Genomic DNA, 12,529 nt, shown 5'->3' with positions numbered 1-12,529 from the left:
ACGCTTTGGGACGCAGCGAAGGCAGTCCTGAGAGGAAAATACATTGCAATCCAGGCCTATCTCAAGAAACAAGAAAAATCCCAAATACAAAATCTAACAGCACACCTAAAGGAAATAGAAGCAGAACAGCAAAGGCAGCCTAAACCCAGCAGAAGAAGAGAAATAATAAAGATCAGAGCAGAAATAAACAATATAGAATCTAAAAAAACTGTAGAGCAGATCAATGAAACCAAGAGTTGGTTTTTTGAAAAAATAAACAAAATTGACAAACCTCTAGCCAGGCTTCTCAAAAAGAAAAGGGAGATGACCCAAATAGATAAAATCATGAATGAAAATGGAATTATTACAACCAAACCCTCAGAGATACAAACAATTATCAGGGAATACTATGAAAAATTATATGCCAACACATTGGACAACCTGGAAGAAATGGACAAATTCCTGAACACCCACACTCTTCCAAAACTCAATCAGGAGGAAATAGAAAGCTTGAACAGACCCATAACCAGCGAAGAAATTGAATCGGTTATCAAAAATCTCCCAACAAATAAGAGTCCAGGACCAGATGGCTTCCCAGGGGAGTTCTACCAGACATTTAAAGCAGAGATAATACCTATCCTTCTCAAGCTATTCCAAGAAATAGAAAGGGAAGAAAACTTCCAGACTCATTCTATGAAGCCAGTATTACTTTGATTCCTAAACCGGACAGAGACCCAGTAAAAAAAGAGAACTACAGGCCAATATCCCTGAAGAATATGGATGCAAAAATTCTCAATAAGATACTAGCAAATCGAATTCAACAGCATATAAAAAGAATTATTCACCATGATCAATTGGGATTCATTCCTGGGATGCAGGGCTGGTTCAACATTCGCAAATCAATCAATGTGATACATCACATTAACAAAAAAAAAAGAGAAGAACCATATGATCCTGTCAATCGATGCAGAAAAGGCCTTTGACAAAATCCAGCACCCTTTCTTAATAAAAACCCTTGAGAAAGTCAGGATAGAAGGAACATACTTAAAGATCATAAAAGCCATTTATGAAAAGCCCACAGCTAACATCATCCTCAATGGGGAAAAACTGAGAGCTTTTTCCCTGAGATCAGGAACACGACAGGGATGCCCACTCTCACCGCTGTTGTTTAACATAGTGCTGGAAGTTCTAGCATCAGCAATCAGACAACAAAAGGAAATCAAAGGCATCAAAATTGGCAAAGATGGAGTCAAGCTTTCGCTTTTTGCAGATGACATGATACTATACATGGAAAATCCGATAGACTCCACCAAAAGTCTGCTAGAACTGATACATGAATTCAGCAAAGTTGCAGGATACAAAATCAATGTCCAGAAATCAGTTGCATTCTTATACACTAACAATGAAGCAACAGAAAGACAAATAAAGAAAATGATCCCATTCACAATTGCACCAAGAAGCATAAAATACCTAGGAATAAATCTAACCAAAGATGTAAAGGATCTGTATGCTGAAAACTATACAAAGCTTATGAAGGTAATTGAAGAAGATTTAAAGAAATGGAAAGACATTCCCTGCTCATGGATTGGAAAAATAAATATTGTCAAAATGTCAATACTACCCAAAGCTATCTACACATTCAATGCAATCCCAATCAAAATTGCACCAGCATTCTTCTCGAAATTAGAACAAGCAATCCTAAAATTCATATGGAACCACAAAAGGCCCCGAATAGCCAAAGGAATTTTGAAGAAGAAGACCAAAGCAGGAGGCATCACAATCCCAGACTTTAGCCTCTACTACAAAGCTGTCATCATCAAGACAGCATGGTATTGGCACAAAAACAGACACACAGACCAATGGAATAGAATAGAAACCCCAGAACTAGACCCACAAACGTATGGCCAACTCATCTTTGACAAAGCAGGAAAGAACATCCAATGGAAAAAAGACAGCCTCTTTAACAAATGGTGCTGGGAGAACTGGACAGCAACATGCAGAAGGTTGAAACTAGACCACTTTCTCACACCATTTACAAAAATAAACTCAAAATGGATAAAGGACCTAAATGTGAGACAGGAAACCATCAGAACCTTAGAGGAGAAAGCAGGAAAAGACCTCTCTGACCTCAGCCGTAGCAATCTCTTACTCGACACATCCCCAAAGACAAGGGAATTAAAAGCAAAAGTGAATTACTGGGACCTTATGAAGATCAAAAGCTTCTGCACAGCAAAGGAAACAACCAGCAAAACTAAAAGGCAACCAACGGAATGGGAAAAGATATTTGCAAATGACATATCGGACAAAGGGCTAGTATCTAAAATCTATAAAGAGCTCACCAAACTCCACACCCGAAAAACAAATAACCCAGTGAAGAAATGGGCAGAAAACATGAATAGACACTTCTCTAAAGAAGACATCCAGATGGCCAACAGGCACATGAAAAGATGTTCAGCGTCGCTCCTTATCAGGGAAATACAAATCAAAACCACACTCAGGTATCACCTCACGCCAGTCAGAGTGGCCAAAATGAACAAATCAGGAGACTATAGATGCTGGAGAGGATGTGGAGAAACGGGAACCCTCTTGCACTGTTGGTGGGAATGCAAATTGGTGCAGCCGCTCTGGAAAGCAGTGTGGAGGTTCCTCAGAAAATTAAAAATAGACCTACCCTATGCCCCAGCAATAGCACTGCTAGGAATTTACCCAAGGGATACAGGAGTACTGATGCATAGGGGCACTTGTACCCCAATGTTCATAGCAGCACTCTCAACAATAGCCAAATTATGGAAAGAGCCTAAATGTCCATCAACTGATGAATGGATAAAGAAATTGTGGTATATATACACAATGGAGTACTATGTGGCAATGAGAAAAAATGAAATATGGCCTTTTGTAGCAACGTGGATGGAACTGGAGAGTGTAATGCTAAGTGAAATAAGCCATACAGAGAAAGACAGATACCACATGGTTTCACTCTTATGTGGATCCTGAGAAACTTAACAGGAACCCATGGGGGAGGGGAAGGAAAAAAAAAAAAAAGAGGTTAGAGTGGGAGAGAGCCAAAGCATAAGAGACTCTTAAAAACTGAGAACAAACTGAGGGTTGATGGGGGGTGGGAGGGAGGGGAGGGTGGGTGATGGGTATTGAGGAGGGCACCTTTTGGGATGAGCACTGGGTGTTGTATGGAAACCAATTTGTCAATAAATTTCATATATATATAAAAAAAAACAAAATCATAATCATCAACCCAATTTTATTACTTCATTCAAATACATTTGAATAAAACTTTTGAGTGTACAGACAATTCTGACACTATATTCACATTATCAAATTTATTGAGTTCCATGATTGGGAAATTGTAATAGGGGGATGGAAAAAAAGGGGAAAACACATAACCCGAGTAAAAGAAAGGGAGTTTTGAGAAAGTGTGAATAAAAGAAAGTATTTCCAAGCACTTCATTCTTGTAATGCTACTAATGCCTTCAATTACTGGAGAAAAACATAACCTTTTGGACAGTATCCTTAAAGGCTTGCTTTACTTGCTGGTTCCTCAGGGTATATATAAATGGATTCATCATAGGAGCCACAGAGGTATTCAGAATAGCTACTCCTTTGGTCAGTGATGCCTTCTGTTTTGCGGAAGGGTTGGCATACATGAATATGCAGCTTCCATAAGAGATGGAAATGACAATCATGTGAGAGGAACACGTAGAAAATGCCTTTTTTCTCTGACTGGCGGAAGGCAGTTTCAGAATTGTTCTCATGATGAACATGTAGGATAGAATTATTAATGCCAAAGTGAAAAGCAGTATGACTATTGCAGAGTAAAAGCCAATCACTTCTAGGAGCCATGTGTCTGAGCAAGATAACTGCAAGAGGGGAAAATAGTCACAAGCAAAGTGATCGATGACATTGGAGCCACAGTAATCTAACTGGAGAAAAAGAATAACTGGTGGGAAGATATTTAAGAATCCTGCCAGCCAAGCACAGAAGACAAGTAAAATGCAGACTCTTTTGTTCATGATGGTTGTATAATGTAGGGGTTTACAGATGGCTACATAGCGATCATAGGACATGGCAGTGAGAAGATAAAACTCAGTTATACCCATGAAGATGAGGAAAAACAACTGAGCTGTACAATTATTGTATGAAATAGATTTGTCTCTGGTGATAATTGTGCCCAGAAACCTAGGAATACAGACAGTTGTAAAGGATATTTCTAATACAGAGAAGTTCCTGAGGAAGAAATACATAGGGGTCTGTAGATGGGAATCCACCAAGGTGAGAGTGATGATGGTCAAATTTCCAGTGACACTTAATATATATGTGATAATTAAAAAGAGAAAAATCACAGTCTGGAGCTCTGGGTCATCAGATAGCCCTAGAAGAATGAATTCTTTAGGTATTGTGTAGTTTTTCATCGCTGATCATTTTTCCCCACTTTCAAACAGAGAATGTATGGTCCCCTATAGAAAATAAAAGAGTTAAAAGAAGATTGAGGATAGAATATAAAATCTTAAAATGTCCATGATGGTGAATAATCTATGAAAGCCAAAAACACATGTTCCCCTTCAGCAACTCTGTCCAATTTCTATTGGACCTTACATTCAAGTAATAACATGATCTGAAGTTAAAGATTGATCTTTTATTGTTGAGTATACACAATCACAGGCCATGGATTATAAAAAATGTCTTTTGCTAGCATTTAAGCAGAAGCTATTTCTTCTAATGTTTCAAAATTAAACTTGTAATTATTCTCTTTTTTATAAAAACATAAAAATATTCTAATGATTTTTCCTTTACCTCAATATTATAAAAACTAGTCTGGATTATGGATAATCTAAATATAGGGTTTGAAATCTTATAGGAGTTATTTAGGCTGCCCTCACATTTTGTATTTTGAAGCTACATAGTTGAGGGAACTTTCACAAGATTAAACAACTTGTCACCATAGTAATCATCTCACTTAGAACATACATGTTTTTCCATGGGAATGTTTTGTTCACATTCTCTCATAAATCACTTTTTTAATAAAATTTTTTTAAATGTTTACTTTTAAGAGAGAGAGAGACAGAACGCGCAAGTGGGGAGGGGCAGAGAGAGAGGGAGACAGAGAATCTGAAGCAGTCTCCAGGCTCTGAGCTGTTAGCACAGAGCCCAACATGGGGCTAGGACTCAGAAGCTGTGAGATTATGAACTGAGTCAAAGTGGGAGACTTAACTGACTGAGCCACTCAGGCGCCTCATCTCATAAATTACTTTCTTAAGGGTTTGATTGATGTTATCTCTCATCATTTGTTTCCTTTTCTGATAAAAAGGCCAAACAGCCAAGAAAGTACCCTTCTATTCCTTCTATTACTAAAATAAATAATATCCTGGAAATAGTTTAATTCATATAATGCCTAATATATATATATATATATATATATATATATATATATATATATATATATATTTACAATATTGTCATGGAAGATAAACATGTAGATAATCAAAATAACAGACACTCTTTCCAGAAGGGAATTTTAAAAAATTTGTTATCATTTTTTAATGTTTATTTTTGAGAGACAGAGAGAGACAGAGTATGAGCAGAGGGGGAGGGAAGGGGCAGAGAGAGAGGGAGACACAGAATCTGAGGCAGGCTCCGGGCTCTGAGCTGTCAGCACAGAGTCTGACGCAGGACTCTATCCAACTCATGGACTATGAGATCATGACCTGAGCCCAAGATGGCTGCTTAACTGACTGAGCCACCCATGTGCCCTGGGAATTTTTTTTAAAACCCTACTTTTATAACAGAATATGATTTCAAGTTAGAAAGAAATGAACAATCCAAGATTTATTTCTATGTTCCTCCTTTAACATTGCATTAATAGTCTCTTGGTAGTAAACAGTTATTTAATTTTTAATATTGAAAAGTTTATAAATCCCCAAACATATACAAATAATATTTTTTGAAGATATTGGTATAAAATGAAGACATATATATTGAATGAAAAATTTACTTACTCTGGTTCTTCTGGATGATTTAATCTCAAATTTTGTCATCTGATTTGCTTAAATATTTACATAATTTCAGAGCTGCTAAATTGAGTTAGCAAAAGACTTGGTTTCTATTGTGCTCTCAAAAGAAGTTTGTTGTTTTAGCTTTTTCAAGTTCTTAAGGATCATAATTCTCTTTGTTGGTAGATTAATTATATGTGACTCACGATATCCTTCATTACTGATACTATGAATTTCTGAAAACATTTTATTGTAGTACAACTCATTCTGGCTTTTCATCTCTTATCAAGCTCCATGTACTAATTCAGTTACACCTGGGTTGGCTAGTAAAGTACTCTCCCATTTGCCTCTTTTCATATAGTACAACACACTGATTTATTAAATCATTTTTCTTTCTATTCATGTAAACATTTAAATCAATAATTTGTAATTCTGATTATACATCTATAAAATCTAAGTATTATTTTCCCTAGGTTCCCTGCTATATTTTGCTGCAAATGCTGCTTTGAAAAATAGAAAGTAAGGAATGTTCCTTTCAATATATGCCATACAAATGGAACTGGACCTATTTAACTATGTCTTTTTGTTGGCCCAGGGGAATTCATTAAGTAAACTGAGTGCCAAGGAGAAGAATCATTAAAGATACAGGTGAATCATTTTTATAAACATTGATTAAGAAGTATAAAAGCAAATTTATGAGGTAAATAGGCAAATACATAAACAGAGTGATAATGAGTGTGTGGGAGCTGGACTTGGAATTCACCCTTCTGATTATACAAGGAAGTCACATTTTCTCCCAGAAACTCTGGACTTTTCCTCAGTAGAATTGGTGTCCTTATATCCTTTGAATTCTGGCAACCCCGAGAAGAATTCTTTAGCAGAATGAAATGGTAGAAAATGCTGCTATGGATTTCTAGTGTGACTTGATTGCCTTCTGAAATGGACAACCAATTAAAGACATGAGAAGGTTTATCCCTGTATTGGGCCTTTGAATTTAGGGAAACCCTTCCCAAAGCTCCTGCTAACGTGGCTTTTATTGCCTTTTGACTACTTGCTTTCATTATGTTATTTACTTCCATTAAATCCTTATTTATATTTGTGCATATGACATCTTTTCATTGTGAGAATATTTATGAACCAGTAAAACAATCAGTCAGTTGAGACTCTTGATTTCGTCTGTATCCATGATCTCAGGGTAAAGAGATCTAAGCCCAGGCTCCGTGATGAGCATAGAGCCTGCTTGGGATTCTCTCCTTCTACCCTTCTCCCCCACTCATGCTCTATCTCTAAAATAAATAAAAAAATTATTAAAGACTTTCTCTGAAAACCTTAACTGACATCATATTACTAAATAATTCCAGTGCATATTACTAATTAATTTCAGTGATACATTATCATCCTTTATAGGTAAGTCCCCTCCCACCTCTCAGGATGTCTGACTGGCCTCCTACTTACTGAGCACCACCATTTAATTGAACTATTATTCTACAAATTAAATCTATAATCTCAGAAGTTTATCAATTGACAGATGATGTTGGATCTCATATATTATTAAGTGTAGCCCAAATAGTTGTAAGAATTTTTCTATGAGAAAAACAAGGGTTTGCATCCATTAGAGAATCCATTGCTACCATTAGAAAGCTCATTATGAAAACCTTAACTAGAAATGTTATAATTGATTTCATGAAAAATCAAGGAAATAGATTTTACATAGTTGTCAAGTGTCCTAATGTAAAATAAAAGAAAAAATGAGCACCAAATGCATTAGAAATATTCAGTTAATTATTTCTTTGTCATTCAAAGTTGTCTAGTTATGATGAAACACACATTTTATTTGAACATTGTTTTAAAAGCTAAATGTCATGTGCATTATTATATAAATAGTATGTGGTTCTGTTGGACAAAATATTTAGTCAGGGCTCTGATTGCTAGGACACTGGAGCCATTCTACGTTATTTAAACTTATTTATTATTCAAAAAATATTTATCGAATACCCACTACATGGCAGACATATGTTCTAAATGAGGAGGAATAGTGACTTCCAGTAAATGTTTAACAACTGCCTCTCAGTGAGTAGAGGTGAGGAGCCCATCGGTAGAGTTTATCAATTTTTAAGATGTAAAGTCTCCCACCATGGCAGGTGATGTGGCCTTTCTGAATGCAGAATTGAGGAGACACAAACACAGTTGGCTGTTGGGAAGTGTATAGGCAGGTCCCAGCACAGCACTGCTGGAACACATCACTGTGTCTACAAAGTGGACAGAGATCCCTGCTTTCATGGGGTGAGGGGTATAAGACAGACAATAAGCAATGGACACAATTGATTAGTACATTATATGATCTTTTGTAAATTAATGTTTTGTAAAGGAAGAGAAAATTTAAAAATCTTGGAAGTGGGGAGCCACTAAATTTCAAGTAGTGTCATTGGGGTGGGCCTTATTGAGGGGACATGTGGATGTCTGGCTTATCCCATGCAGATATCTGGGAGGGGAGTATGTCAGGGTTAAGAACCATTTAGTGTAAATGCAGTAAGGCCATAGGAGGAAAATAATGTTCTTTGCAAAGAAAGATTTATTTGTTTCTTCTTTTCCAGTAGTTTTAAATGTATTTAGTATTCTTGTGCTAATGCCCTGGATAGGACCTCCAGTAGAGTAATGAATAAAAGCAGTGAGAGTGGGTATGTAACTTATTTTTGTTAAAATGACTTTTTTTTTTTTTTTGGTGTGAGCACGTATGTGTGCATGAGAGAGAGAGAGAGAGAGAGAGAGAGAGAGAGAGAGAGAGAAAATATCTCAAGCAGGCTCCACGCTCAGAGCGGAGCCCGATGTGGGGCTCAATCCCACAACCTAAATCAAGAGTTGCATGTTCAACTGACTGAACCACCCAGCACCCTTAAAATGATTTTTCTATTAACAAAGTATATTATGAAACAAATAAGGTTTTGCATCTTTTGCACTTAAATGAATTGTATGTGTAAGCTTTCATATCAAAACAGCCACAAAAGGTATGAGAAACTTATAACTTAACTGATTTTCAAAAAGAGCTGTTTAACATCAAGCATTTAAATACACTACTGAAACACAGTATATGTACTCAATCTGTATCTAGGAATATTTATTTCTTTAGGCTTTTAAAAGAGCTGATATGGTGTATATGGTAATTATGGAGTTCCAAAAATAGGGACTGCTTCAAGTTTTTCCTAAGTAAGTGTATATTTATAATTGTGTTTTCAATTAATTATGGCACAGAAAAGTTAAACTCAGTACTTGAGAAATACTTTTAGAGTTCTCAAAAAAATAATTGTTATTTTTTTAATTGCACTTTTTTTGCATAGTTACTAACCGTGCTATAAAATGGAGAGGATAGTCTCTGTAACATTCTAATAAGACTAAGTTATATTTATGATACTTATATAGTAAATTAAAAAGAATGTTAAACATGACAATATTTTCTGAATTCTTTGAAAGAGTGTTTCCTGGTAAAATCATAAAACAATTTTAACTCATTGATCTTGGGTCTCTTTTTGCATTTCTTTGATTTTCTATGTATGATTTTGAAAGAATTGGTATTTAAAAATATTTATAAGAAATGAGGCCAGTCTCATGGTTACAGAGTGGGAAGACTAGCTCAAAGGAAGGGAAATGCATGAAAGATGGATTGGAATTTAAATAGAAAAAACATGTATATATATATATGTCTCCTCAGTAAACTGCTGGTAATAAAAGTTTAATTAAGAAAAAATAACTCCAGTGAGGCTGTGTAGATATTAATAAACTTTGGAAGGGCCCTACTTTTGTTTAATTGCTCATCATGTGCCTTTAATTATAATAACACTTTTATTTCTTCATTTTTTTTGAGAAAGATACAATCTTTCTTGCCCTGTCCATGAAGGCTTGCCTGACTTGTTGATTCCTTAGGCTGTAAATAAAGGGGTTCAGCATGGGGGCCACTGAGGTGTTTAGCACAGCAACTCCCTTGCTCAGAGACACTCTGTCTTTTGCTGATGGATTAATATACATGAAAATGCAGCTGCCATAGGAGATGGAGATGACGATCATGTGGGAAGAACAGGTGGAAAAGGCCTTTGTCCTCTGACTAGCAGAAGGAATCCTCAAAATTGTTCTGATGATATATATATAGGACAGAACTATTAACGCCAAAGTGAACATTAGAGTAAACACAGCGCAGGAAAAACCCACTATCTCTAGGAATTTTGTGTCTGAACAAGAAAGGTGTAGTAAGGGGAAATAATCACAGGTAAAATGGTCTATAACATTGGACTTACAGTAATCAAGTTGTATGAACAGCATAAGTGACGGGAATATGATTAAGAATGAAGCCAGCCATGAAGCAAAGACCAGGAGTATGCAGACTCTGTGATTCATGATGGTCGTGTAATGGAGAGGTTTGCAGATGGCAATGTAACGGTCATAGGACATGGCGGCCAGAAGGTAAAATTCAGTGACTCCCAAGAGAATGAAAAAAAATAACTGAATCATACAACCATTAAAGGAAATGGTTTTATCTCCTGTAATCATAGTGCCCAGGAACTTGGGTATGCTGACAGTTGTGAATGAAACCTCTAATAAGGAGAAGTTTCTGAGGAAGAAATACATGGGGGTCTGGAGGTGGGAATCCAGCAGGGTAAGGGTGATAATGGTCAGGTTGCCAGTGATGCTGAGCATGTAGGTGATGAGCAGAGAGACAAAGATCACCACCTGAAGCTGTGGGTCATCTGACAATCCCAGGAGGATAAACTCTGTTATTTCTGTGTGGTTTCTCATATTTTTCTTCTCTTGTATAATCTAGAGTAGAAAACACAAATAGAAGGATTAAAGAAAAGACGGTTACACAGGTAGATAGTGCTGAAATTTGTCTCTGCCAAGAAACAAATTTAATTTAATATAGAGGTCTTTAAGACAACTTAATAAAAATAGATAAAATGTTTTAAAGTAAGGTTTTACTACATACCACACTCTGTGTTTTACATAGAATGATTTTTCTTAAAGTCCTTATTTCACAGATTGGAAACGGAATCTAAAAAGAGTTTTAAAAATCTTGTCAAAATCATATTCCTGAATGAGAAAACAGGGATTTTAACCTAGGTTTTCCTGATAACTGGAATAGAAGTGCTACCTGTTGACTTTTTAAAAACACTTCCCTGAAGGGTTTTCTTCCCATCGGGAAACTCCTTGTCCTTTTTCAAACCCCAATAAATGTGACTCATTTCCTAATTTCTGTCACCTAATTCCCCGTATTATTACTTACTAGTATAACGTAGAAAAGATGATGTGTTGGGAGAAAGGTCACTCAAATGTGAATGCACCAAAATTTGAAAGTCATTGAAGTTCGATTTTTAACAATGTGACAAAATTCCTAAGTTTTCACTCCGGTTCACATTCTTTTGCAGCCTCCAACTCCTCATCTGAAGCCAGAGGTAATGAATTCTTTGACATGATATCCTCAGATTTTAGAGAGTACAGAGTGGAGAGAAGGCAGGATAGAAATTTAGTAGGTTGGATCCACATAGTCACAGACTAAAGAAACCGAACTGTATGAATACTAAAATTATCTTTTACAGAACTTTCTTCCTTCAGAGTTTCTTCTATTTAAATGTTGTTAGTATTATCTCTCTATATATGAATTCTGCTTTCTATTCCATATTATACTGTTTATATTTTTCATTTTATCTACATGAGCATTTATCTACATGAGCATTTCCTTTTATCTACATGAGTTATAGAAGCTTTATTTTGTCAATGCCTTGGAGTAATCTATGAAACAGCACATAAAACCTCCTTATTTTCTTTTCCTAAATAATTAATCATAATAATAGTAATAATAACAATGCACTTTAAAGTGAAGCTAAATTTTCTTCAGTAAATCAAACCAGTCTATTATCATATCTCGCATTGTGTTCATTGTCATTAAATAGTAAAGTATTCAATTCAGTGTCCTGAGATAAGTTTTATAATAGAATATTTAGTTTCAAGATATAGGATTGTTGATTTTTGGTATATAATGCATCATAATACTGTGAAATTTCTTCCTTGTTATTTCTTATGTGCCTCAGTTCTCTTTCCACTCACTTTATTGTTTAGCAAAAAATATTGCTGTTGATAATTTAAGGCAAATTCCAACTGAGATGGATAGTGGTAATGCTACTAGGAAAGCATGTGAGATTCACAGGAAATGAACATTTCTTTTGCTGTTTCTCAGGGACTGAAGAAAACAGGCTAAAGAGCACTTACAAGAGAAGCAAACATCACAATGACATATTTTGTAAACAAATGAATGGTGATTCAAGTGTATGATGGATATTTCAATCGTAAAAGTCATTGTTCTCAATGAATAATCCTCTGTAATTAACAGCTGTGTGTACAGTCTTTGATCTATAAATTATTTCTGTGATATGTATGGTAGAGTTATGAAAAATATACCCAAGGTTCCAAGACATCATTTCAAGCTTTCCTTCCTAGCTTCTCATCCATGTTTCTTTTACCCAGCTACATGTAACTTTTGTCCAAAGCTTTGTATTCCCCTTTGT

General features: G+C 35.7%; 2 protein-coding genes across 2 annotated transcripts; both read right to left on the bottom strand.

Moving 5' to 3' along the window:
• Positions 1 to 3,464: 3,464 nt before the first annotated feature.
• On the bottom strand, positions 3,465 to 4,403 carry LOC115518295 (olfactory receptor 6C3-like). The gene has a single exon (XM_030321721.1). It carries the CDS (start codon positions 4,401 to 4,403, stop codon positions 3,465 to 3,467), a length of 939 nt encoding a protein of 312 aa, XP_030177581.1.
• Positions 4,404 to 9,818: 5,415 nt separating this feature from the next.
• LOC115518291 (olfactory receptor 6C1-like) lies at positions 9,819 to 10,766 on the bottom strand. Its single transcript, XM_030321717.1, has one exon. The coding sequence runs from the start codon at positions 10,764 to 10,766 to the stop codon at positions 9,819 to 9,821; it is 948 nt and encodes a 315-aa protein (XP_030177577.1).
• Positions 10,767 to 12,529: the final 1,763 nt, after the last annotated feature.

This window comes from Lynx canadensis, chromosome B4, assembly GCF_007474595.2.
Source record: "Lynx canadensis isolate LIC74 chromosome B4, mLynCan4.pri.v2, whole genome shotgun sequence".
Lineage (NCBI taxonomy): Eukaryota > Metazoa > Chordata > Mammalia > Carnivora > Felidae > Lynx > Lynx canadensis.
Note: the sequence above shows the minus strand (reverse complement) of the source record. Positions and strands in the feature narration are given on the sequence as shown.

Bases quoted from the DNA above. Each gene is read 5' to 3' on its own strand.
- LOC115518295 (XM_030321721.1), bottom strand. From the start codon at position 4,403: ATGAAAAACTACACAATACCTAAAGAATTCATTCTTCTAGGGCTATCT.
- LOC115518291 (XM_030321717.1), bottom strand. From the start codon at position 10,766: ATGAGAAACCACACAGAAATAACAGAGTTTATCCTCCTGGGATTGTCA.